We start from the raw sequence: 27907 nt of genomic DNA, 5'->3' as shown, positions 1-27907 counted from the left end.
CTTTACACTTATCTATTTACAGAAGGATTAGTTATTTTCATTGTTATCCGGGTTGTGGAGGAGGAATATAAAGCAGACTGAGAAATCGGTCCTGATCATACCCAAGTTTTCCATCGGCTAAATAAGTCGTCTCATAAATTTGCAAATTTCTGAATAATTATTTAAAATGGAAACATTTACAAAAATTTTAATTTTGGGACTTTTCTGTTTCAGTATTTTTTTGAGAAACGTTTCATCAACTACGCAGAACGTAATCCCGCCCGAAATGAAGGCACAAATTGATCAGTTAATTCTAGAAGTAATGGACAAAGAGAAAATTCCCGCGCAATCCCTATCCATCGTAAAGCGGGATGGAAGTTTATTATACAATACGGGGTATGTTTAGACATAACTGTTATCATTCCTTGACCTAATATATGTAGGACGAGCAAATTATTTACTCATTCGTTATTCATAAAATTCAGGAATAATGAGTGAATAATTTTTTCAACATTTTTGAGTGAATATTTGTTCATTTCGTATTACTGGAGAATTAATGAATATTTTTTTTAATTGAATGAATTTTGAATGAGCACAATTTTTGAACAGGTACGGTGACCGTGACGTCGAGCATAAGTTACCCGCCGGTCCGGAAACGTTATTCGCGATTGGTTCTGCGACCAAATCTTTCACGGCTGTACTTGTGGCGAAAACACTGCATGAGATTTACCCCTCGTTGGGGAAGAAGGTGCTCGACGTGCCAATCCGGGAGTTAGCGCCGGGGTATAATTTTACCTTGGGGGACAGATTCAGGTCGGAGAGGGTGACGTTCAAGGATATCTTGGCGCACAGGGTGTGCATCAAGGAGGAAATTTCGGGCCTCTTTTCCCAAGCTTTCAATGGGACAGAGGACATGGTGAAGTAAGTTATTTCATTTAATGAGCGGGGTTAATTGAAAAGGTTGACTAGCAGAGCGGGAAATTAAAACATAAATTTTTTTCTCAGTCGATTTCGTTACGCTCCAGAGGAATGTAACTTCCGGTCAGATTTTTCCTACAATAATGGACTCATCGGAATGGCGGGACATATTTTGGGGCACATCGCGAACAGGACTTATGCAGATTTGGTATGAATTTAGGAAATTTGGATACACTTTTTTATTTCAAAATTTTAAGTTTTTCCTTATTTATTTTGTAGCTGAGCGAATTCGTGGGTCAACTTGGAATGACGAGGACTACGGTCATTAAGATGAGTGACGATCACGACAATATGATGCAACGCGCCATTCCATACATTTGGAAAGGGGGAGAATTTCTCAGGGGCAATTCGGAATTGTTGAAGTGAGTGTAAAGGATTTACACAGTTTTTTTAGAAATTTTGAAATTATTTTAAAAGTTGGATTTTACAAATAATTTTAAGGTCTATCGCACCCATTCCGAGTGGCGGTGGAATTTTAAGTAGTGCCAACGACATGGCAAAATATATGCTTTTTCACTTGAACAAGGGCAAAGTTGGAGATGTCCAAGTCGTTCCCACCGTAAGTTAACACAATTTAACAAAAAATTAAAATTTCGGAATACAAACATCTTTATCCGTAAATTTTCAGGAAGTCATGGGCTGGCTGACAACACCGGTGAGCACGATTTACTCCGGTTTCCCGAGAAATGTTGAAGATCCCGACGCAATAATGAGGCTCAGTGTGGCGTACGGTCTCTGCATGTACATGGGGAATTATGACGGTAAATAATTTTGATTGACAAATTTTGAATCTCCCGCACTGCCCTTAAAAATAATCATGCATTTTTGAAAATGGGTCACCCAAAAATCAAAAGGGTAACATTATTTTTAAGAGTGTAATTTGAATTAACAGGTTGGGAGCGGACCGGACACGGAGGACATATTCCACCCTTTATTTCTTCATTTTACATGTACCCAAACTTGGGCTTGGGCATATTCACGTCAAGAAGTGGGTCCGCACGACTTGTAGATCCTGAAGGCATGTCGAACGCTATTTTTCATATTATTATGGGTAAATTGCATACTTTCAAATTTAAGTGGTTAAGTAAAATAAGAAATATTTAGTCAATTAACAAGCTACATAAATAATATTTCTTTGAAGGTTCCCCCCACAAAGTAAAGCGAGCTCTTGCTGACGCCTCTTATTCCGTTAATGACACAAATCTCGACTTGCCCTATGTGACACATAACCAGCGCGAACTTGAAAAGTCGTCCGATAAGGAAAATCAGAACGTAGAAATCTACATGACCCCAGAGGAAGCAGTGGGTACTTATGGGAGTGGATTTAACGGTAATTAATTAAATTTCAATTTCAGTAACTACTTGAAGAATTAGCATAACTACTTGTCTCACGTTTTCAAAAAATAAGTGCAAAAATTTAGTGCTACATTTTTCGCCTAATAAATTGATGGCATTAAATTTGCATACCACGTGGTGACAGCTTTTCTACTCACGCGTCACAATTTTGCCACGAAATTTCTAACGTTTTGTCTCACATTTCGTTTTACAGGCGAGATGAACGTCACCTTCCGAACAAATGCGGAAGGAGTCCCTCAACTTTACTGGCAGTATGGCCGATCCGCCGAGGGTTGGCTGGTCCAAGTGGCGCCAAACACGTTCATGCTGTCCAAGTGGGGTTCCGACCTTTGGATGGTTTACTGGTCCTACGGCATCGGATATGGTGGCATCTCCCTTAGATTTTTGGACATCGATACTCTCGAATACCTCGAGCTTGGAGAAAAATCGTCGAACGATTTTAAACGTGGGGAGAAACTAGAAGATTTACCGGTTACTCCGTGGTTGCCGGATAGTTGCTAAGTTTTACATTTAACGATTAGCATTAATAATTTGACTGTGATTTATAACTATGTAATACTTTTACCTTGTTTTTGACTTGTAATTAAAGTTTCATATAACTACATACTTTACTTGATAAAGGCTTATATTTTTATTAATCTATGTTTAGAAATTTCTACGTATTTATTTAATGGTGGGCTGATGCGACGCTATAACGGTGACAAGTCCTCGCTGGCCGGTCATATCACATCCGGTGGTAAAATTTCTTAGGGTGTAGTAACAAATTAATCTCTGCATCATTTCTCCTCTTGTGTCGCGAACAGTGTGTAATTTCAGACCCAACAACTTACAATCTCCAGCGTTTGATCGGCTTTTGTATATATTGATATTAGACGAGATCAATCAAGCAGATCAAATCTATCAAGTTTCTAATTTCCGTTGAACCGATTAACGTATTTGTAATGCAGATACAGTACCCAAGTTTTGTTACGGAGTGTGCAACAACATAATTTAGGACAGAAATCCACCTTTCATACATATGCAAATTGGAGTAGAGAATATACCATACACAAGTAAAAAGTGATTGTGTGATGATACAGTTGAAAAGAAAAGTTATTTCCAAACTTGGTCCAATGTGTCCTTTTGTGTAAATTCATGCGTATTAAGAGACAGAGAGTTAGAGAGTAAATCTACTTTCTCCTCTTTTCTTCTTTCATTTTGACTTTTTTTCTTTTCAAATCTGAAGTTTGTGCAGGTATGTAAATACAAGTGTGGTTTATGTAGAGCGTGGCGATGATATGGCAAAGTTGTCCACCATCTTTCCTGACATGTGTAGGTATGTTAGTATTTATGTATGTATATACATATTTACACTCTAAATAAAACTTATGGGAAATTTACACAAAGTTGAGTAAAAAAAAGAGGATAACACAACAATTGGGCAAAATTTAGGCAACAATTGGATAAATTTTATGTGCACACAATAGGCTAATTTTATCCAATTGTTGTGTAAAAATTGGGGTAAATTTTCCACAACTTTTATTTAGAGTGTACATACCCTACCTTTTAATGTGTGTTGCAAATTGTAAAAAAAATTCAATCTGTCTTCCACCCCCGTGCAAAAATATAATGGGACACAAATTGTGTCCCATTGTGTCACATAATCCACTCCATATGTCAAATCTACTAAAATGATATGTTCCAGTTGAGCACAATTTAAGGTATGTATGCATGAACCCCGGAGGATTTCCACCCGATGGATTTGAATTAACTTTTCAACCATACATACGTCTATTGAAAATGCATTTACTTCGTATAATAATGCAAACTTTCTCGGAAAAATTTAGATGCATACATAAATATATGAATTCTTTATTTGCTTTATGATACTTAAAATCCGAAAATACACTGTAATTTCCCATTGTACATACATATGTAATCTAGCTTTGTAAATTGCCTGAATAAAATTCAATATGGGAAAGAGCCCTCCACCAAATGTACGAACCAATGCGTATATTCACACATACAGACAGACATATGTAGCTGAGGGCAAGTTCATAATTTACTTATATATGTAGATACGTGCTCCAACCATGGGACGTGAGGTGGTCTAAGTCAGAATTCCTTGTCCTCAAATTATGGGCGTGGAAGGGGTGGAGGAGGAGGGCAAATAAATAATATGTAATTCACTCTTAAAAATAATGTCACTCTTTCGAAAAGAAAATGAGTCCGACTTCATTACTAAGAAGATAGGTAATTAAACTAAAATTTACACTATATCCAGCGTAACGTTAACTTGATCAAGATTAAAGTAGTCTGGATTTATGGAGTACATACGTAGCTTACTAAATTTAGAGTGTATTTACTTTTCAAAAGGGTAACATTATTTTTAAGAGTGTTCACTCCAACTTTCATTAGCGATCCCCACCTATATTGCTTCGCGTTTCACTCCTTAATACCTCCTTTCCCTTCATCCATCCATCCTTAATTCTCTTAATTGCACTTTGACAAATCATTAACAACATTTGCACGTCTGTATCTATCTCCCCAATTACGGGATGTTTGCACTAATGGTCATAACAACTTCGTCTTCCTGTCCGACACCTTCATCCTCACTTATTGAAAGTCGGGCAGCACTCTTTTTCACCTTCAACTCAATCTCAGAACCCACAGGTGAAGGTGAAGAGAGTGGAACCGTTGTGTCACCCGCTCTCGTATTTCCGCCACCATGCTTCTCTCCCATTTCCGAACTTTTGTTCCCATTGTTCCTAAGTTTCCCGGCATCTGTCAAGTAAATTACGACCGGGAGAACAAGGACGTAGATGAAGAAGGAAATCGCGAGAAAGTAGAAGAACACGGTGTTGTCGTGATCCACCTCCAACGTGTCGACTTTCTCCTGCACGAAGGAGTCGTATCTCTGTTGGAGCGTGGTGTTCTTGTAGAAGGAAGAACCCAACCCGAATGGGACCCAGATTAGGATGAAAGTTATACTGTTCACGTACACGAAACGGACACGTCTCGCGCGTCGGTGGAGTTTTGTCCCGACCGATTTCTAAGAAGGGGAGAGAAAATTATTAAAAAGTTAAAGGAGTTATGGGGTCAGTTACTGTTAAGGTGCTGGGGGCATACCTTGCAGATGAAGAATAGTTTTAGTTTGGAGCGTAATTTGTACAATTCTAGAGATGGGAAAGAGTGATATTATTTTATTTACTTAAAAGAAGTGTGTGGAGTTAAATGGGATTAAGGTTTTGTAAAAATTTTACGAGAACCTAAATAACGCCCAAAGCTAGTGCTTGAGAGGTTTGCTAAAAAATCAAAAATCAAATTCTCCCGAAAGCCTTGCGAAACCCAAGCACGAAATCCAATGTTTGTTGTGCGTTAAGGTTTTTGGGGGTTCATGGTGTTTATTATGTATAAACTAAAAAAAAACCAAAAACACCATTGCATGAAAACCCCAGACACAGCAACCCACGAAATCCCCAAAAGCATAAAACTACTAAAAATACCAAAACACAAAAATCCCAAAAACACCAAAACCCCCAAAACACTAACCCACAAAAACTCAGATTAGCGTACCCTACTCACTCTTCATCACTTTTACTCTGTACTTACCATAGAGCATGTACACAGGTACGGCCACGTGGCAGATTAACGATCTAATAAATTCGTACACAATTCCCACCGCGTATCTCTCCAGCGGAGGTGTCTACAGAAAATAATTGATTCCTTTACAAAGTTTACTACTTAATACCCATCTCCCACATTTCCCCCATTCATCACATCCATACACACGTACCTTAATACAGACTGAATGGACCTCTCCATCCTGATGAGTATGAGTGACCACAATCGTGGCAAAAATGGACGGAATTCCCCCGAGGAAGGAGAAAATCCAGATGCACCCAATCAATCGGGCGATGAGTAATTTCCCCGCAAAATTGTGCTGCATGGAACGCACCCGTTCGTAACTAATGCCCAGGACGGAGAGGGGAATCAGGTTGATCACCGTGTCTGGAATGGGTAATGAGGAGCACAAAATGGTAAATATGTTACATAATTTGTGTCACTTTTAGATATCTACTTATTTTATGCATGCAAAAGTTCGTGAACTCCATGCATAATTTTGTCGTGTAAATTTTGAAATATTGCGTAATGTACATATGTTTTAATACTTTTTTTCTGGTGGGAACAATGACGTGAGGAGAATAAGAAGATTCACCAAATTGGACTGCACACTCACAATCCGGTCTCCCAGCGTATGCTGTCAGATTTTGGTCAAATTAGCGTTAATCGATCAGAAGTTTAATTAATATGAAATCTGAAAGCGACACGATATCCAAAAGGTCACACTTTGGGAAGATATTTGCATTTGAAGAGGAGATAAGGCACCATATAGTTGACTAATTTTGCACTTTCCATATCTATTTATTAGTGACTTTCTCCTTTCTTTCGTAACTTATTTCAGTCTGGAAGCAAATTTGTTACCAATGTGATAACAAATGAAACCATGGGTACAAAAATACGCCAGACTGGGGACATATTTATTTATAGCGAGCCGGTAGAAAATTTATTTCTGTGGGGGTAGAGTTCATGCATCACTTTATAACCGATTTTTTTAGTTTATTAAAAATAATAAATAATACGTAATTAGTTCTATATTTGACACCTTTTGATCATTTTTTCCGATTTTTTTTTCTATTTACTCCGCAATAAGTATGAGATAATAAACCATACATATGTCGCCTTAACCAGTGTTGGGATTTGATCTGCCCGTATTGCTCGTTCGGTCAAAGGAAGGATGAGATTCTTTATATAGTTTTCTCATCAAAAACGTTACATATTCTGCACTGGATGAATGAACTCTTTCATACATAATTGGGAAGAATGAGGGTTGACGGGTCCGTCTGGTGGTTGCGTAATTTGTATCAACATTTTTTTGATATCTTTCACTCAGGCGAGAAATGTATGTGCGCACTCTAATAAATAATTTGGAGAACATTGTCACCCATGTATGTAGGTACTATTTATTGGGCTTAATTTTTGGGTAATGATTAATGAGACGTTTTGTTACCAATGGAAAATAAAAAAAACTCGTGTACCAAAAGCACGTGACATCGGTCTTAAAAATTTTAAAACTTTGATTAAAAAAATGATCCGATAAAATTGCTCAATATTTTAAATGACGACGTCACACGAGTTTGTAACTTAGGATTAGTTTCCGGTTGTGACAAAACGTCTCCTGTATCATTACCCAAAAATAGGGAAAGTGCATCGAAGATTTATGTATCTCCAACTTATTTAGAGTGTACCAAATAAATGCATACAAATAGAAAAGAATTTGTTATGTAATATATTACAAATTCTTTGCGCTTTTCTCCTTCAATCCTACATTCTCTGTACAAGGTTGAAATAAATATTTAATTATTTATGTTAAACCTCGAAAACTCATCTTATGTCGAGATACATACATATAAATGTCTGTCCTGGAATTTCTTAGAAAATCTCAGGGAATTACTGACACAAAGAAAGCTGAGTTCGTAGGATTGATGCTGTCTTAATATTTTACATATTATTAATATTATACGGGGATATGTACTTGTACTTATAGCACTCTTAAAAATAAAGGCACCCACTTGACAAGTAAATGTACTTTGAATTAAATAAGTTCCACTATTCCTAAATCCAGAGTAGCGTGAATTTAATCAAGAGTTATGTAGGCTTACTCTAGATTTAGCTTAGTTTACTTCCTGTAGATTTTAGAGAACATTTAGTTTTCAAAAGGGCCACATTATTTTTAAGAGTAAGGTGACATGCACATAATTCACAGATTTTTTCCCACCCCGAAGAAAAAAGACTTACTTCTCGTATACGACAAAATATAGCAGATCCACAACGTATTAAACAATTTATCCACTCTGCACAAATAAACCCCGCCACAAATCGCGGCCAGATTGGCGACAAAGGCCAAGTTGGCAATCATCCATTTCAAGGGGGGAATCCTCCTCTGGTTCAGGATGCTGAAGAGGATATAACTATTCGTTGCTATGGCGGCACTCGAGACGATGACGACGCCAAGGATGAAAATTGGGGAAAGCATGTCAATCACTGGTTCGGAGAAAGTTCACGCGTAACAGGAAATAAATCAGTACATAATTTATCAAAATTCACACCTAAGTAGGTACACTTGACGCTGAACTTTCTCCACTTTCTCCACATAATTGCATCACCGAAAATTTGTAAAGCATGTCAATCACATTTTAGGGAAAAGTACGAAAGAAATAACGGAATAGTACATAATTTATTAAAATTCACACCTGCACTAACAAAGCACACGTCAGATATGTTTCTCACGGATTTTCTTATAACCAGTTTTAAAACGTGAAGTAACAGCACACACGGTTAATCTAACACTTGACCATTTCTGCAAAATTGGCGGAATTAGGAAGCTTATACAGTAAGTTGGCATAAATGCGAATTTTTACGATCATAAAGCTAGGAGATGAATGCCTCATAAATAATTTCGCGTGGTGAAAATTCCAGTTTTTGCTAACTTAAAACCCTCCTGAAATTCGCGAATTTTGCACAAGTGCTCAAATGTATCACCAGCTATTACTTGTCTCAAGTTACTCAGTTTAGTATTACTGGTTCTTAAAATATCCTTGAGAAACATGTCTGACATTTACATCGTAGACAGTGACCTTTCTCCACTTTCACCGCAGAGTTGAATCACTCAAAATTGTGGAAAACATGTCAATCACTTTTCCAGAGAAGGATACATACCAATACGATATAAATCAATACATAATTTATCAAGAAACAATGAGCACTGAACTTTCACCACTTTCACCACCCAATTGCATCACTGGCTGAACATCACATGCTGAAAATAACTTGAAGAGTGACAGACTGGAATAAAAGTGGGTGCACTCTAAATAAAAATATATAAAATTTAGTCATGATTTCGTAAAAAAAGGGGCCACAAGGTAAAATTTATCCAATCACGGTGCAAAATTCGTTCAAAATTGTGCAAAATTTGCCCAGCGGTTGGATAAATGTTACAAATTTTTGGCTAAATTTTACAAATTTTTTGATAAATCATAAAATTTTTTCATAAGTTCACAAATTTTGTACAAATTTCACAAATTTTTTGATAAATCATAAAAATTTTTCATAAATTCACAAATTTTGTACAAATTTTAAAATTTTTTTGATAAATCTTACAAACTTTTGGTCAAATTGTACAAATTCTTAGATATATTTTATACATTTTTGGACAAATTTTACAAATTTTTGCATTAACTGTACCAATTCTTAGATACATTTACAAATTTTGGACAAATTTCACACACTTTTGGATAAATTGTAAAAATTTTTGGATAAATTTTACAATTTTTTGGATTTTTTTATCGTTTGGTTGTGCCATCCTCTGTTACTTAACCATGACTAAATTTTACTTATTTTTATTTAGAGTGTGTCCAACAAAAAGAGCAGCACGTACGTATCCCTCCACTAATGGAAACTGGATTAGATACACCCAAAATAAAATGGGATTTATGTGTTCTGCCGGAAGAGTAAATAGCCGTGCAATCCCACTTTCACCACGAAAAATAAGAGGAAGTATTCCGATTTAAGTAGAGTAGTTAAGTCGAAGTGGAAATTGATCTCGTACAATTTGGTGAACATTCTGCTCCGTATAATTTACCACAATTGATCACCACTAAAAGATTTCAGGTACAGGATCACTTTGTAAATACAATAAGGTATCGTGGCACGGCATAAATTAGGCTGAACGATGAAGTGAAAGCGAGTAAACAACCTGCTCGGGTCCACTTTCTCTGGGAAACTGAGACAAAATCTGGGTAAGGAGTTCATTTTTGGGGAAAGAAATCACAGACCAGAGAGAAAGTAGAGTCGGTTTTGCCTCATTGGGTGTCCATGAGATGCAAGCAGTTCATTTTGAGAGGAAATTACAGATTGTAATGTGGAGGAGAAAGTGAGTGCTGTTTTGCGATTTGCGAATGGGATGAAATATTGGCGTAGAAATTCTGAGAAAAACCATCAATGTTAATGAATATCTACATGCGTACATATGTATGTAAGCTCCTCTCTCCTGATACATATCATGCAATGTTAATTTCCTACATATGTACATATGTCTTAAGAGTGTTTCTAGATTATATTTACGTACGAAATGATAAATTTCATGGGTATTTTACGAACAATTTTCTGGGTAAATTGGATCATTCAGTTGCAGTCTATCCATATAATTTATCACTACGTTTGTATATACACTCTTAGAAATCAGGCAGAGTGAGGCAGGGATTTATTTCTCGGTATTAGAATTCCTTGAGTTTCGTATTAAAATTATATGCACACGTAAAAATTTGATACCGATATCAGATATGGGAAAACTTTAATACCGAGCTATTAGTACATATACACGGTTAAAAATCCGGCAGAGTCACATAGATACTCCGTGCTGGTAGTGATTTGGTAATAATTTTCTACCGGATTTTTAGTAAATTGTTCCTGAGTGGTAAGTTTTTAATTACCACAAAATTACTGAACGGTAATTCCCGTTAATACAAGTGCCGGTAGAGTCACATAGGTACTCCGGTCGGTAATGATTTAATACCAGTTTTCTAAGACTGTAGTTACAAATAAAACTTACCACTTACGTATCAATACATCTTCGGTTAAGCAATATACATGAGCATCGCTTTGGTATTATTTTGGTACAGAATTTATAAGAGTGTAAGCATAATCTTTAAGCACGTGCTTTATGTAATAGGCACGAGTATATTGTACAAATAGACAAGTAATCTCCTGACTGAATCTGTTGGGTCCAACGGTGCCAAATAATCCATCACTTGGATTTGGGTAAAGTGGGGATTTTTTCTTCTCTTATCTAACTACACGACAATCTCATCTTGCTGGGAAGTGAGCTGTGCCAAATTGGAATGGCAAGATATCCCATGGGCAATTTTTTTCGGAATTGCAGCAAAATTTGGATTGACAAGTGAATAGAATTAAATTAAACTTTGGCATCCCTGTGTTACCCAAGAGCTTTGGCTAAATTTAAAGAAATGTTTACGAATTAATGAGGTAATTCACACGAACTTGAAAAATTTGTATGGTTTGTAAAATAAGTTTACAAGCCTTTACAATATAAAAAGACGACCTTGGTTTGGGTAAGTTTACAAAAATTTGGGGTAGATTTTCCGTCAAATATTTGTAAAATTGTACACAGTTTTTTTGGTTTATGAATTTTACAGATTTTACAGGCCTGGTGAAGTGTGTCAATATTTTATTAAAAAATTTATTTTGTTAACAAACAGCCCCTCTACGTCACCATTTTCACGAAAAAGGGAAAAATAGACAAGAATCAGCTTAGTTATCGGGAAAAAACTACATAATCGTATCAACTCTAAAAATTGTGCTTAATAGGACTCGCTATTCGTCAATCTGTTTGGTGTGCTGTTCCTTTTTTACTGAACCCTTTCTTCGGTATTATTCGTCCCACCACAGCATCTTTTTATCTGCAGGTATCTAAAAGGCAAAAAACGCTACTTGAACGGTATCAATAAGGAATTTCATAAAGGATTCAGTTACCCTTGAGGAAGCCATTAGTGAAAAGAGGGATCCAACGAAAACCGGGGTTTCCTGTGTATTCGTCACTTACGTATTAGAAATATGTATGTATGTACAAGGAGGAAAAAATACAATTATATCCTCCACGTTCTCTACTAATCAATGTATACGGATCCCTCACTAATCGAGAGGTGCACTCTAAATAAAACCTACAGAAAATTTACACCGAAAAAATGTATAAAACGTGGATGATACAACGATTTGGCAAAGTTTACAAAACGGTGATTTTTGTTCAACGGTTGGATAAATTTCACCGAATTGATGTGCCACCCTATTTTGTTTACTCACCGTTGGGTAAATTTTCCACAACTTTTATTTATGTAGAGTGCGTAGTTAAGCATGTGAATTTCGCTGGACTGACATAAATAGCGAAGTGGACTATGCATCGGTTTCATGGGGAAAGTGGACAACGAAATCGTGTTTTTTTGCGACATACTCATTTTTATGCATGTATGATAGCTTCAAATTTGCGTAATTTTGTGCACATAAATCATTCGTAATATTGGAGTGATCCAATCATTACCGGTTTTCTAGATACAGGCCAAAGGGTGCGAATTTTGAGAAATGTAATTTTTGACCATCAATCGTGTAAATTAAATAGGTCAAATATCTCTGGTCAATTATAGTGTTTATGAGACCGTCAAGATAAGAAATGTCATCATAATTTAGGAGAGAATATGTAAATATGTATGTATGTGCGCATGTCCTTATGAGTCATAAGTACCCTCATCCCTGTAGAACAATGAAAATGCCTGCAAGATTCCGTCATTTCAGACGAATGACGTGACCGGAAATTCATTTTTTATTCATTATTGTTCACTAGCATAACCTGTAAAATGAATGAACGTGAACAGGTGTGCACCCTGAAATAACATACTCTTAGGAAACTGGTATTATGTATGTATGTACAATATTACTGGTCGGAGTAGATTCATTGTCCTACCAGCACGACAGTAAGGATCAGTACGGCTTATTTATGTTGTGGTAATGAAAACTGTACCAGTCGGGTAAAAAGTTATTACCAAATGAATACAAGCAGCACGGAGTGTGACCCCACCAGATCGTTAACAGTACAAATATCACGTAATCACATGTTTTAGAATAAGAGGGACGTGTACATATGTAATCTTTGGGCGATGTTTGGTGTGATTTCTGATTCATGAACAATGTTAATGGCCCATAAATGTGCATAATAATTGAAAAAAACTACGCAGTTCGGTAAACCTTTGGCCGGATTAAGCGATTAAAGTAGCATCGCCATGGCAATAACCCTTGTTAGAAGATAAGATAGCTTAATATTGAATAGTAGCATTTGCATACGTGTCATTGTGCTTTTTCCACTTGTCAGGACTCCTTTTCACTGCATACTTGTTTAATTTTTAGTTACGGAAAAAACGTTTAGCCACATATAAACTCTTACATATATCCTGCCCTAAAATTATACCAAGCGGTAATCACACCCTAAATAAAAATAAGTAAAATTACTCAAACTTGTGCAAAATTTGTCCAACGAGTGGCTAAGCCTAAGCATTTTATTGGATAAGGTTTATACAACCTTGACTAAATTGTACCTATTTTTTATTTTGAGTGTATGTATGTATGACTCCATCTGCTAAAGTGGTGCTGATAAGAAACACTGAAGCAACACCTTAGTCTTAAAGTTTTGCCGTATCGGATGCAAATTTTTACGGACCTATTTTGGCATACAATTTAATTCCACGCGGTAGCAACTTTAATACCGAGAAATCAATACATACCTGTACTCTAAAAAAATAATTAAAATTTATTTACTTAAGGTTGAATAAAAAAAGAGGATGACACAACCAAAAGGTAAAAATTAGCCAACGATATGCAAAATTTACCCACCCGTTGGACAAATTTTGCACAATTGTTGGCTAATTTTTACCTTTTGGTTGTGTCATCCTCTTTTTTTTTTTTTTTTACTTAACCTTGAGTAAATTTTACTTATTTTTATGTATTTGGAGTGTGCTTGGCTATACCAGGTTTCTAACTGTGTGAATTTAATGATCGAAGTTGAGAGAAATGGCGCCCAGGTGTCGAGTAATTCTTGTCATTGATGCTGACTCTTTTGAAGTTCAAGTCTACCAGAAAAAAGAAGAATGGAAGTATACGATTGGAGGTCCGTGTGTCGTAGCGATAAATGATAATCCTACTGGAAGGTATTGTACATACTAATAATAATAAGTTAAACAAGAATAATGTGGATTTAACCGTACCTGTTCACATTCATTCATCTAATAGAGAAAGAAAGAATGAATTATTCATAAATTCTTCAAAAAAGTCATGAATCATGAGGCTACAATTTTTCAAAATTATCGAATAAAGGAATATTGAATAAATATTTACTAATTTCAGATTCAGGTAGAATGAATGAATATTTTTATTCACTATTTATGTTTCACGATAATCTAGTGAAAGGCGCAAGCATAATGCTTACTACACGGAATATATTGGGAAATCCGTATAATAAGACGATTTTATAATTTAAATAAACCTACAGTGCAGACTTGATATAGCCCGAGTCAGGCGTAAATCTGTTTTCAAATTTAAATTTTTAAAACTTCGAGTTCTTCAATTACGAGCCTTTAGTAACCCATATACCAAAATTTATCCACTATCACTAAATTTTTGTTAGTGCACACATTTTTTTCCCTTGGTCACCAGTATCGACTGTGACCATAACTTTGACACGAGTGTATATTTTTTCCTTGAGAAGGAGGAGTACCGTTTATTAGATGGGATGGGGTTTGCACAAAAAGTCGTGAAATTTATTGAACAAGAGGCAAAAATTATTTCTTCAGGTGAGTATCTAAGAGACAAAGAAATGTTTTTTTTTATTATGACTTAAAAATAATATTACCCTTTATGAAACGTATACACAATCTACATATGTAAAGTAAACTATTCTATGTCCAGGGTAGCGTTTTCTTGATAAAGAGTAGTTTTATCTGGATTTATAAATAGTTGTGTTTTTAAAATTATGCATTTTTTTACATCCAGAGCTTATGGCGGGCAGGATGTCCTTTTAAATATCAAACCCTAGTATAAATGGTGTTGATTTAATTCGTCCCGGTGATAGAACCTTTGGATCAAACCATATTTAAGGATAACTTGCAAACAAGTTGAATACATTTTTTTAGGTTTTACATGCGTAGAATGAAGACAAGTCTTAATCATAAAATTCACCAGAAGAACCCCAGTTTTCACCGGTTTTTACTTTCAAATTTGGAAATATATACATATTTATGAAAAATCGTCACGAATTGAATCAACACCCATTAGGTTGTTTAGTGTATTTAGTTCTTAAAGGGGTAATATTAATTTTAAGAGTGTATGTACATATGTAATTAAATTATTTTTAGCGGGGATTAGCTCAAACAAGTTACTGGCCAAGGTTGCATGCAAATATAATAAACCAAACGGAATCACCGCCTTGACCAGGCAAGGATTTAATAGAATCTGTTCAGACATTGATTTCCGTGATCTGACCGGATTAGGGGGCGATTTGGGTGAAAAAGTGGAAAATCTGTTTGGACAATTGTACTTAAACCAGCTGAGGAACATGTTGAATTTTACGTGGAATTTAAACTGTCTCGCTAATTGGGTGGGATATGAGGATACAGAATATGTTAGAGAGATTGCGAATGGAATATGTTACCAGGAAGTTGAAGATAAATTGATGTTTGATGGGTTGAATTGTGGAAGGGGATATTTGAGTGGGTGCAACACTATTTAATGTTAGACTCGATGAATCATCGCTAAAATGGTCAAAGATTACACATTTTAATTCATTTCTAGGCTGTGGAAATTTATTTAAAAATTCAGGACGATGAACTTGTACAGAAGGTCGTTGACAATTAAAAAAAATATTCGCTCCAAGTTTTTGAAGGAGGAGATCTCATGTTTAAGTAGCCTTCGTAAAAATTGGAACTTATCGATACTTCCTTACTAAACTCACCATCATTCTATCGATCAACTTAAGGAATACAAATTCGTCGTTCAGAATTTTAAAATTATTTCTACAGCCGAGAAAAACGTGCCGATTTAGGTGACGAGTCATCGAGTCCCATTTTAAACTCTGTTTCATTTCTGGTGATATCAGCGGGAAAGTCACGTGCCCATGTTAAGTAAATGGGCACGTGACTTTCTCGCTGGTATCACCAGAAATGAAACAGAGTTTAATGCGTAATAAGAAGTTTTTTACTTATTGAATCTTTATATTCCCTGTTTAAGAAATTGAAACAAAAGGGGATTTCCGATCTGAACTGAATTACTTGGCGCAAAATTTGAAGGACCGTCTCAACTTGGAAGTGAAATATAATAAACGGTTCGCAAAAAATGTTTTGGTTCAATACACTCGAAGAACTCTAGGCGGGATTTACACCGAATCCTTTAACGTGGAATTCAACCCAGTAACAGATTTTGGTTTCGATGGGGAAGGAAGCTTATAATTTGATGTGGGAGATTTCTTTCTGGATGCACGATCTGCTGTTGAAGCTCATCCAAAGTTTGAAAAACATTTGGTACACATTTTCAAAATTAACTTTAAAGTGACAGAATTTGAAGTGTTTGCAGATGTGGAGAATTTGTATTGAAAAGGGCAAATTTTATTCAATATTCAGGTGACCTGTTTGCAAATTACTTTTTAATACATTCTTTTTAATTAAGCCAATATCGAATTTGTGTGTAATGAATGACTTTGATGTGGATGATTATTCGCAAACCTATTTTTTCTAGTTATGTATAATGAATTTTAAAATATTTATTAATGTATATCTGTATTTCATGTGTAATATGTCAATCTACAAAATGAGAAAGCTGTGCGGAACAGAAACGAAATAGACCGGAAAGAATAAATAATTACATTATGCTTCATTTAAAACAGTGTAAAGAAACCTGGCATCACATAATATGTAGTCGCTTCATGTTAATTCTACTATTTATGCTGGAAATTGTCTACTCCTAAATTATGCAGCAGAAATTGACGTGTATAATTGTAATTTTCAGCATACAGTTAAAAGTGCGAGCGAAACAGCAATTTAGCGTGAAGGTTATCTTAAAACGACCAGTGGAAATTAATGTTTTCGAAATTACCTAAACATAAAATTACAACTAATATAATTTAATGTCTTAATTGTAGCATTGCTTTAACAAAACCTGTTACGCTATTAAAAAGTCAGTAATAAATTAATTGTATTTTCGGAAATGTATTTGAGTGCAAGAATTTTCAGATTTTTAGTAACATATCCATACGAACCCACCTGGATGCCCATGCATCTCATAGATTTCCACGTTTTCCGCTCAAATTTCGACAAATTTATTCTACTTGTTCGAGTGTAAATGAAGTGTTCTGCATTCTCGAGAACCCTTGCCGCCTGTGGAATCAACATGATTACAAAAAATGACGACAGCAAGGCAATAAGAGGGAGACCGATGTAAAATACCAAATCCAATTTCCCCGCCATTCTAATTGTACCATAGTACGACAAGATAACGACAGAGAGGCCAAAAAATATTAGTGGCGGGACGGAGAAAGAACAAAAATTGTGATTCGTGTACTTATTCCATAGAAACATTTTCCTGTACAGATTGATTTCTTGCAATCTTTTGGCCAAACTGGGATGAAGATTTGACTTGGTGAGATCTTGGAGAATATCTTTTGTCGAACAGGTCACCATCAATCCCACCATGAAGTAGGCATTCAGGGCTTTACAGACGTCCACCATAACAATGAAGAGCACCGAGTTTCTGACCAACAAAGTCAGTAAGAATAGAAAGATGAAGCAATCCTCCTCATTGTCGCCATTAAGAAGGGAATGTAGCGGGTCTACTTTGAAGTAAGTGATAACAACTGGTGCCGGGAATGGGAATATGTAGGTCACCAAGAGCATTAATGTGATGGCGACTTCGGCAGCGAAGTATTTGTGAGGTTGATGAGTGACTACGAGTTCTGAAATTAAGAACTGGTTCAAACTTAGATAAATATATTTCAGTAATAATGGGATTTAAAATAACTATAATAAAATATAAAATAACTAAAGAGTAATAGTTAAGAATTCGCAGTAGATTCGGAAGGAAATTCGGGACAGTCGGCAGCAGTCGTTTCGAGTATTAATCTATTGCGAATTATCGACGATTGTGCAAAATTTATTACCTGAAAAATTACCTTTTACTTCTTTCTGGAATTCAGCAATACTGTTTATAATGACCGCCGCGACTACTGGCGTGAACGAGATGACATAACTCATTGCGAGAAATGCGGGCGGAAAGAGGGTCATCAGCAAGTGTGTGTATATACGTACTACACGTATCATTTCAGATGTCGCGGTTAACTCGGTTCCTTTGGGTTTTGCGCAAATAGATTTACATAAAATTGTCAGTGATATTAGAGTATGGGTCAGGACACAAAGGGTGCTAAACTTTAGGAAATAAAGGCGATTTTTAGAAGTTTTTGGTTGAAGATACACCTGCCTACTTGGAATCGAAACATTGAAGGGGAGTAGATGTAATTTATGGTCATACACGTGGACAAATAGGTCGAAAAGTTTCCATATTCCAAGGGTAGCCATATCTGATAAGTACTGGGATGCTAGTGGACGTACTCTGCTAATTAGCTTGATAGGGTAATTATAAATTCGTGGTGTTCTAGTCATGATTTGACAATATGAGCTTCCGATATGAATTTTGCTAAATATCATGAAATGTGTTGAAACTAATCTATTATGGTGTTAAATTCAGGAATAGCACAACTCAAAACTTTGTTGGATCTCTAATTTCAAATTTCATAGGGTAGTTGTTTTATACCTCACCAAGTACACGTATTTCCTTGTCCCATTTGATGGCAACCTTTTTACAGCATGAGAAGAAATGCTCACGACAAACAAGTTCCTAGCCAGACAAATTGTAATTAGTTTAGCAAAATTGGGATTTGGCCGATGGCCTTTATATGCATTCTAGCAATAATGTTGCTGATATGCAATGAATTAAATTGAGAACATTGTAACTTTTGAGCAGGTAGCTCATTTCTCCGGTATGGAGGTCAACTTGGTTAACAACGTATTTTTAGGCAACTTACAGCCACAACTTTAAACTATATCTATTAGTATGATTTGATTGTATTTACGAACATATTACTTTTGGAATTTTAAATTCTTAGATAAGAATCTTTTGTAGAAGAATTCACGTCTGCTTATGACGCACATCGTTTAATTATTATTGTACTTATAGGGAAGAAAATTAGACTAGCAAATTGCGTTGAAATGAGACTAGTTTAAATTTAATAAAACGATAGACCGCTATAGACATTACTGGTTTCGCAACGGAAATTAATCAACTTTATGTAAATTATTTATAAAGTTCACATTTTACAAGACTGGTCTTCACAAACTCTTCTAGTATACACGCTTAGATAAATTAATGTTCCCCTTTTGGAAAGTAAAGCTAATCTAAATTTAGTATTAAGTAAACTATGCTAAATCCAAAGTAAACTAAGTTAAGTCTTTATCAACTTAACATTACTCTGGATTTAGTATGGTTTAATTAAGTTAGAATTTAAAGCGCATGTACATAGTATGTAGGAGAAAAAAAAACACTAAAAATAATGTATTACATTATTTTTAGTGTTTTTTTCTCCTTTGGCAGTACTATTTTACGTCAATCCCTCACGACAAAAGATATGTATGAACAATATTTTTTCTAGATTGAAATTAATTCCTTAATACTACAAGTTCGGTTTCCAAGAAAATGTGGACAACGAAATCGTGTATTTTCATGCTACATATTTTCATGCAGGTATTATACTTCGATTTGAATTTGTGTTATTTTGTTTATGTATGGATTGCCCCATTAGTTCTCGGACAGTTATAGATTAATTTAATTCGGTACGAATACGCACGAATAATTTGATTCTCTATATGTCCTCGTAAGTAGCAACTAATATGCTAATAATAATTGTACATCAATAATCCCACAAATCAGTTCGAACAAAATGATGCCAACCGAACAGCAGGAACTCGTAACTCGAATTTTTCACTGCCGTGAAAATCATGGTTATTTTAATAACAAAAAACTCTGGCAAAATTTTGCAAGTGAAAGCCATCCAAAATAAACTATTTAAAGTTTATTGCAAAGGTATGGAGTAAAAAAAAACGGCATCTACTAAAAGAATTCCTCGGCGCCCGGAGCTGCGGTCGACTTCCAAAGACGTAAACATTTTAAGCGCATTTATATAGAGAAGTCGTAAATTCCATTCCACACCATTGCCGCAAAACTCAAACTACGCACTCGAGGCTTAAGAAAATTAAAGTAGGACACCTAACGATAAGATCGTAAAAGAAACAGAAGGCTCTAAAGCATGTAAGTATAAAAAACCAAGACCCCAAGCCAGACTGCCGATAATTTGCAAGAAAGTCAGATCCAGATTTTTAGTTATTTGTGGTGAGTCTTATTTCCAACTCAACATATTTGATGTACCAATTGGGCAATTTTTCCATTCAAGGACTCGTATTTAAGTGAAATATGAAGAACGAACCATTTAAAAAGCAAAATTATTTACAAAATGATCGCCACTGTTACCCGTGGACGAAAATTGCCACATTTCCAAGCCCAATATATCGGAAGGAATCGTGACCTTAATTTCGTACCAGGATCATTGCATTAAGCGGCGTCTGATTCCCTTCATTTGTGGCTATAATTGAGAAGACATTCCATTTTAGGCGGATATGGCAATTTGCAAATACTGGGAAATTGTTGTAACACCCCCCGAGCCGGAAAAAGTTGATTTTGAACCTCTAAAGGAAAATGTTCACAATATTACGCAACCGAGACGAATTGATCTAATTTCGACTATATCCAAACAAGAGTATTCACGACGACTAAAAGCAAGCGAAAGTTTGGCGGGATTCGGATGAGTAATATGTCAAACCCTACAAAGTCTGATGCTAAAGTCGGGAAATCGTGTTATTGAATATCCTTGGAAAAAGCTATCAGAACTTTGTTTCAAAGAGGGGTTGGAGCAAATGTTTTTTAGCATAAATTGGTAACTATATTAACTATGTTTTCTAATTAAACTTTGGTAATCTAATATTACCCCAGTCTGAATAAATCACTAAATTCATTGTCCGAGAACTAATGGGGCAAACCATATATGCACATAAAGAATTCGTAATAATAATGGATTAGCGGTTTGAAAGTTTCAAACCGCTAAGAGAGAGATCAAAATTGGCGAATATTTTCCCGATTCTGAGGAGTTTAATTTTTGCATAGCAATGGGTAGATATGTAGGAGTGGACAATGTTCCCAAATTCGCGCCATCCAAGATCAACTATGAAGTTTAATAAAGTATAGGAAGCTACATCGTAATCGAAACACTTCAGCGAAAAGTTTGACCTTATTTCACTACGTCCAGCCATCAATCTAATAAGAATTACCTCAAACTAGTGACGAATCACTAATTGGTTTGGGATCGCTCGACCAAAATTTCTGAAGATTTTGCGATTTACCATTCAACCATTGCAAGCAGGAAATAATTGCCTTAAACATTTTCCTCAATCCGATAAAAAATCTAGTATAAGCCAATTTATTACTTTAGTTCATACATATGTGCATTTGACCTCATTTGCACAGCACCCTTTACTAAAACGTCAGTAACAAATTCATCGTAATTTCCAAAATGTATTTAAGTGCTAGAATTTTCAGATTTTTGGTAACATATCCAAACACGCCTACCTGGATGCCCAAGCATCTCACAGATTTCCACGTCTTCCGCTCAAATCTCGACAAATTTATTCCGTTCGTTCGACGGGAAATAAATTTTTCTGAATTCTCGACAACTCTTGCCGCATGTGGGATCAACATTATAACAAAAAACGATGAAAGCAAAGCAATTGCAGGGAGACCAAGGTAAAGTAAGAAACCCAATTTCCCCGCCATTCGAATTGTACCGTAGTACGACAAGATAACTACAGAGAAGCCAAAAAATATTAGTGGCGGGACGGAAAAACTGCAAAAATTCTGATTCGTGTACTTATTCCATAGAAACATTTTTGTGTACAACTTGATTTCTTGCAATCTCTTGACCAAATTGGGGCGAACATTGAATTTGACGAGATCATGCAGAATGTCTTTTGTCGAACAGGTCACCATTAGTCCTACGATGAAGAAAGCATTCGCGGCTTTGGCAACGTCCAGAATGACAATGAAGACTATAAGGTTCCTGAAAAGGAATTCGATGATGCAGTAATTCTCTTCATTGTTGGATTCCAGAAGCGAATGCAGAGGGTCTAGGTTCAAGCAAGTAGCGAAAAGTGGGGCGGGAAACGGGATAATGTAGGTCATCCAGAGCATTAATTCTATAGCGAGTTCCGCAACGTAGTAGTTGTGAGGTTGTCGGGTGCCAGTAAGTTCTGAAATTCCAGAAAATGGTTCAAAAACTGGTTGAACTAATGAATAAAGCCTTTACTGCATGGTTAGTTGGTTGCATCAGTTGTATGGATCAACAATTAGATATTTAAGAATTTGCACTTTCGGTTCAAAACAACTGGCCTTATTTAGAGTTTCGCGTTGGTTCTATTGCGAATTCTCGACAATTGCGTACATCAAATTAGGAATCTGGCACTAAATATTACCTCTTACTTCCTTCTGGAATTGAACAATACAGCTCATTATGACCACCGCCACTATGGGAGTGAAGGAGATGACATAACTCATCGCTACGAATGCCGGCGGAAATAAGGTCGAGTGTAATTGTGTGTATATGCGAACTACACGTACGACTTCAGACATCTTAGTCAATTCCGTTCGTTTGGGTTTTGCGGAAATAGATTTGCACAAAATTCCAAGTGATATTACAGTATGAGTCAGGACACAAAGGGTGCAAAACTTTAGGATATAACTTCGACTTTTAGAAATTCTTGGTTGAAGTTGAACTTGTCTTTTGCGAACCGATACTTTGTAGGGGAGCAGATGTAATTTGTCATCATACAGGTGGATAAATAGGTCGAATAGTTTCCACATTCCAAGGGTGGCCATATCTGATTACTAGTGAGAGGCTAACGGACTGAAACTGTTGCTTGACTTGTTAGTGCGAATGACAAATTCGCAGAACACAATATTGGGCACAACGGTCAAACAGAATCTCGGACGATTTGGGATGATGGCTTCATGATGTGAGTTTTTCTCAATATCACGCAGTACGTTTAAATTATCAATCAATTGTTTCGTTAAATTCTGAAGAAACACAACTCACAACGATTTCGAATTTCATGGGATTACACCACAACATGCATATTTCCTTATTAAATTTGCTGGAACTTTGTTATAGGAGGAAATGGAATATTCAATTTAACAATTCACTATTTGGCCTTTATTTTCCGGGATTATGAGAATGTATTTATAATGTAAAAGATGTTCCTATACGATGATGAATTAAATTGAGAATATTAGATATTTTGAGTAGCTATAGTTTCTTCGAGATGGATGTCAACTAGGTTGACAACGTATTTTTGCTAAACCACAGATTTAAAGTAAATACGTATATTACTAAATTGTTCTCACAACCGTATTGTTTTTTGAATTTTAAATTCTCATACATTTTGTAGATATGCGTGTGTGTGCCTGTGATGCTCATCCTTTAGTTATTAATGATGTGCAAATATATTTACATATTTATTGCTTTTGTATATCTGAGTACAAAATGGATTGCGAGTTAAGAAATTGCTTTATTGTTTTTCTCTATATTTAATATAAAGGAGTAAACTAAATCCAATTGAACCAATTGAATTGAATTCGAGTAGCAAATTGAATAGATCAAATTGCATAGATTACAAAGACTCTACCGATTCGCAAAGGAAAATAATCATATTCCAGTAAAGTGTGTAAGGTCAAAAGTTCTGATTGATGATACCATTTGGTTAAAGTTATACGCATATGAATATCGCTTGGTACTGTTTGATCTAACAGTGGGTTAAGAGTAGCAGGTTAATTGTATATTCAGTAAATTGGTAAAGTAATGTATTAACAATCACCCTCGTCTCTTGCTTGCGGATATTTAATGGATTTGTTGTGTATGTAAGTTTACATAAGTTGGGGCCCGCCTTTGTATTTTATCTGCTTATGTATTTATTCGACATATTGCATGAGAAATAACCGCCTATTATTTCTGATAAGTTCGAAAAGTTAGTCACGCCCAAGCAGGGTTTCTTTTACCTGTAGCTCGGTTTTAATTACGATGCTAATTGAACCGTATTACCTAATTATTTTCTCAGAGGTTGATGGAGAATAGTAACCTAAAATCAGATAGTACAGGCATTTTTAATTCCACACAGCTTTACAACAAAAGTTCGCCAAAAAAGTTGGTCATTCACGGCGGGTCCAACGGCCTTAAAAACGCTACATAAACTCCGGGAAGGCAATTTTTCATGGGAAATATATCTCTCAACTGAAAACCGAACAGAAATTAAAATGTTTTTCGAAATTTCTCAAAAAATCTCAGGTTTGGCTGGCGTTCGGTCAATTTGAGCATGTTTCGGACTCCTCACATGGGATGTGAGGACGCACAGGTTTGTCTTCGGAAATGTGTGATAGACCGTCTGATTCCTTTAATCAAGGTGTATCATAGAAATAAAATGTAATTTTTGGGACCGAACTTGGACTAATCCATAATGCAACAACTATGAAGGAAAAAATCGAAAAAAAATTCAACTTTATGCTGAAAAATGTAAATCCAACATACATCCATCCTCTCCGGTCAATAAAAAAAATTTGGGCTGTATGTAAGAAGGCATACTCCTAGCTTCGCGAAACAGTCGATACTTTAAATAAATTCGGTTCCGGGGGGAAAAAATTAGCAATAAATTTGCAAAGTTTTCCGGAAAAGCAATAACGGCGGGTGTGAAGAAAAATATTCAATACGAGATGGAAAATGGACTTACAATGCAAGTCTTTTACGTGTACAACTCAGATCTCAATGGGACTAATTTTATTTTGTTCACCGCAAAAAATAAGCATACCCGTATTTTTGCATTTTTCCTAATGCGGTAATTTGAGCGAATTTTAAAACATTTTTCAGCCAAAACCTCGCTTTTTAAAAATTCTGCTAAAATTTTCGAATTTTAGCCCGAATCCAAAAATTCAAAAACATGTCTCTTCAGAATGACTTACTGGATTTGCAAAAAATCTACATGCATTATTTTTTGAAAAATTAAAAATTTGAAAGAGTATATAATTTTAATGAATTTCAAAAACTGGCAAAAAATTTTGAAATTCAAATTTCGAGACAATTGGATTTTTCATAAGTCAGGTAAGTCATTCTGAAGAGACATGTTCTTGAATATTTGGATTCGCGCTAAAATTCGAAAATTTACGGAATTTTTAAAAAGCGAGGTTTTGGCTGAAAAATGTTTTAAAATTCGCGCCACGCGCTCAAATTAGCGCATTACGAAAAATGCAAAAATACGGTTATGCTTATTTTTTTGTGGTGAACAAAATAAAATTAGTCCCATTGAGATCTGAGTTGTACACGTAAAAGACTTGCATTGTTAGGTCTTATTTGTTCAGGATCTAGAAGGCAATATATATGTACATTATTCTACAAAAATTTAACACTTCTGGAACAGGTTTATGACCTCTTATAGGACCAAAGTCCAAGTGATTGGGATCCCATAATGCTTGCTAAATGTACAGGGTGGTTAAAATGTCACGCCACAATGGAAAATTTTTCAATGGGAAAAGTCCCTAAATCTCCATTAGTTACAAGATTTCGGATTGAGATTTTTATAAATTATTATCAAAACTGATGACAAAATTCTTAAAATGTTGCATTTTAGAGACAAAATTTCGGTAACTAATGGAAATTTACAAATTTTTCCCATCGAAAAATTTTCCATTGTTGCGTGACATTTTAACCACCCTGTATGTAGGTTTGGTGTGTTGTAAAATGCGGCTTTTTCTCACTTTTATCCGCTGCCCAGGTCAACAAAGTTTTTACCTGTGGAAACCCTGCACACAACCGAAAGAATTGCCATCATTATCGAAAAGGTAAGTATTAATAATGTAACAAAGCCTTTGATTCACTTGTTTAGGCTGCAGTTTTTCACTCTAAGTAGAGAAGCATCCTGTGTGAAGTTTTCCAAAAATGGAAACAACCTCAACAACTAAGCAACTTTTACCGATTTTCACATTTCTCCGAGTCTTTGGCAGATGTCCGTTAGATTTTGAGGAAATTTCTATTTCTCCAAAGACATCCTCCAGTCAAAAGAAGAATGGAGAAAGAATAATTCAAAATGGTCGAGGAATTCAGTACACGTTCCGATTATGGTCAAAAGCAACTTTTTTCTCCAGTTTGTCGTGTTTCATTACGACGGCTATTGTCGTGGTAGAGATAATGCAACAAGGTGGCGTTTTTTGGCAGGTTTTTCCACCCGGTGAAATGTAGGTGGATACAATTTTACAGATGTTTTTAGCCCGACCCAGGTCTTATTCAACTTCGGTTCGGGTGCGTGAGGATTTGGGTGCATCCGAGTCCGGGCATTAGTTATTGTCTGAAAATTTTTTTCATAATAAAAATCCTATAAAAATACTAATATTTTGTCTAAATCCCTGTACTCAGGACAGATTTTTTGGCGAAAAACGTCAGGTTCTCCGCTTTGAATTAAAATACTCCTTAACTTGAATTACTTTAATATCGCTACAAAGTAGATAAAATAGAAGAGTTTCTACAAAGTCAGGAGCAAGATGTTACTTAACTTTTTATCCCCGTCTTTGATAAATTTATCATATGAAAAATTCGTCGTGAGTACTAGACTGAAGTGTATAAGAATTTGCAAATTTTTTCCAGATGGCCCAACTACCAAAGGAAGAACGACTCCTACACCGCCCTTCTTGGCGCATTGACGATGTATTTCCTGTCCAGTTTCGAAATCGTGTACAATTTACAAGTGATTCTGGACGGGGTTATTTCATTCTTCCAAACGCCTTCCTTAGCGGTCTGGCTAAATGATTGGAACATGATTGACACAGAGTTGTCAGGGGAAGATTCCTGCAACTATTTGGACAAGAAAATGCGAAAAACTCGAAATAATTTGGCAATATTTCTCATAATTTTGCCCACCCTGTTCTTCGCTTGTAGTCTTTATTTTGTCGGCCGAAATAAGGGACATCCCTTCGCTCTCGGGTTTGAAATGGTGCACGTCTACATTTCCGGGAATCTTCTTGGCGGGGAAGATGTGAAAACGGGGATGATATTTTGGGTGCTTAAATCCGCGTTTGAAAAGGTATGCCATTTATTGCGAGTTGTTTTAAATGAAAACTAGGCATTAAAACCTACTACTTCGGACGACTTTTCACCGAAAATTGCAAATTCTGTTAAACCTTGAGCTTGATCATGTGTGGGCAGGAATAGGTCTCGTTATTTCCAATTTTAAATTAACCACCATAGTAACTTCATGTTATTAAGTTGAAAATGAGATTTTGAGATTGCTTCTCACTAACTCTTTATTCCGAATGGCGGGAGTTTCACGAGTTCGTCACGCTAAGGATTACTAATACACGCGCTGTTTTCTAAACCCTGAGCTCAAGTTTAACTAAAACTGGTCACGAGAAAATATTCCGCACGCGTTTCGCTCGTAGAGCTGATTCCTACACGAGCTTGGCTTGAACAGAATTTAGTTTTACATTTGAAAAGTATATCCTGAGTATGTATGTACGTAGCTTAACGTTACGAAATAAGTTTAATTCGGATTTTTAGGTCAAGACACGAATCGTCAAAGTACATCAGATCCAAGATCAAGACCAAATATCAGTTCCAGCTGTCTTAAAACTTGCCGAGTTTCGGTCCTGGTCCCGTCTCCTAGTATCAATTCGGCGGCAATGCGACTCTGCCGGAAAATATGTGGCTTATCATCAGCTGTTAAGTTTACTAAGTTTGATATATTTTGCCTCCGCCGCG

General features: G+C 35.8%; 3 protein-coding genes across 5 annotated transcripts; 2 read left to right on the top strand and 1 right to left on the bottom strand.

Moving 5' to 3' along the window:
- Positions 1-90: 90 nt before the first annotated feature.
- LOC110855260 (beta-lactamase-like protein 3) lies at positions 91-2924 on the top strand. The gene is made up of 9 exons (XM_022103676.2): positions 91-375; positions 589-900; positions 985-1105; positions 1177-1319; positions 1399-1516; positions 1586-1718; positions 1850-2008; positions 2099-2287; positions 2507-2924. Exons 1-9 carry the CDS (start codon positions 167-169, stop codon positions 2812-2814), a joined length of 1692 nt encoding a protein of 563 aa, XP_021959368.1. The 5' UTR covers positions 91-166; the 3' UTR covers positions 2815-2924.
- Positions 2925-4140: 1216 nt separating this feature from the next.
- Positions 4141-9226, bottom strand: LOC118437104. Its single transcript, XM_035855898.1, has 5 exons — positions 8152-9226; positions 6089-6303; positions 5905-5998; positions 5422-5468; positions 4141-5344 (listed from the first exon to the last, which is right to left on the bottom strand). Exons 1-5 carry the CDS (start codon positions 8387-8389, stop codon positions 4844-4846), a joined length of 1095 nt encoding a protein of 364 aa, XP_035711791.1. The 5' UTR covers positions 8390-9226; the 3' UTR covers positions 4141-4843.
- A 4051-nt stretch (positions 9227-13277) lies between these two features.
- On the top strand, positions 13278-17174 carry LOC118437245 (DNA polymerase eta-like). Of its 3 annotated transcripts, XM_035856150.1 has the most exons (5): positions 13278-13393; positions 13978-14123; positions 14681-14765; positions 15327-15680; positions 16198-17174. In XM_035856150.1, exons 3-5 carry the CDS (start codon positions 14705-14707, stop codon positions 16413-16415), a joined length of 633 nt encoding a protein of 210 aa, XP_035712043.1. In that variant the 5' UTR covers positions 13278-13393; positions 13978-14123; positions 14681-14704; the 3' UTR covers positions 16416-17174. The 3 variants fall into 3 exon arrangements, with proteins under 3 accessions (XP_035712043.1, XP_035712044.1, XP_035712045.1); XM_035856151.1 differs by lacking the exon at positions 13278-13393 and having other exon boundaries at positions 13877-14123; XM_035856152.1 differs by lacking the exons at positions 13278-13393; positions 13978-14123 and having other exon boundaries at positions 14133-14765.
- The last annotated feature ends 10733 nt before the right edge of the window (positions 17175-27907 follow it).

This window comes from Folsomia candida, unplaced genomic scaffold (assembly GCF_002217175.1).
Source record: "Folsomia candida strain VU population unplaced genomic scaffold, ASM221717v1 Fcan01_Sc012, whole genome shotgun sequence".
NCBI classification, from domain to species: domain Eukaryota; kingdom Metazoa; phylum Arthropoda; class Collembola; order Entomobryomorpha; family Isotomidae; genus Folsomia; species Folsomia candida.
The sequence above is the reverse complement of the archived record's forward strand: the minus strand, read 5'-3'. Positions and strand labels throughout refer to the sequence as shown.

What these genes read in the sequence shown, in the direction of transcription:
- LOC110855260 (XM_022103676.2), top strand. Translation starts at nt 167, where the DNA reads ATGGAAACATTTACAAAAATTTTAATTTTGGGACTTTTCTGTTTCAGT. An exon ending in GGGACAGAGGACATGGTGAA is followed by an intron (nt 901 to 984) that starts GTAAGTTATTTC and finishes TTTTTTTCTCAG; the next exon opens with TCGATTTCGTTACGCTCCAG. An exon ending in GGCAATTCGGAATTGTTGAA is followed by an intron (nt 1,320 to 1,398) that starts GTGAGTGTAAAG and finishes AATAATTTTAAG; the next exon opens with GTCTATCGCACCCATTCCGA.
- LOC118437104 (XM_035855898.1), bottom strand. Translation starts at nt 8,389, where the DNA reads ATGCTTTCCCCAATTTTCATCCTTGGCGTCGTCATCGTCTCGAGTGCC. An exon ending in ACCTGTGTACATGCTCTATG is followed by an intron (nt 5,469 to 5,904) that starts GTAAGTACAGAG and finishes TCCCATCTCTAG; the next exon opens with AATTGTACAAATTACGCTCC. An exon ending in AACTATTCTTCATCTGCAAG is followed by an intron (nt 5,345 to 5,421) that starts GTATGCCCCCAG and finishes TCCCCTTCTTAG; the next exon opens with AAATCGGTCGGGACAAAACT.
- LOC118437245 (XM_035856150.1), top strand. Translation starts at nt 14,705, where the DNA reads ATGGGGTTTGCACAAAAAGTCGTGAAATTTATTGAACAAGAGGCAAAA. An exon ending in GGCAAAAATTATTTCTTCAG is followed by an intron (nt 14,766 to 15,326) that starts GTGAGTATCTAA and finishes AATTATTTTTAG; the next exon opens with CGGGGATTAGCTCAAACAAG. An exon ending in TTGTGGAAGGGGATATTTGA is followed by an intron (nt 15,681 to 16,197) that starts GTGGGTGCAACA and finishes TCCCTGTTTAAG; the next exon opens with AAATTGAAACAAAAGGGGAT.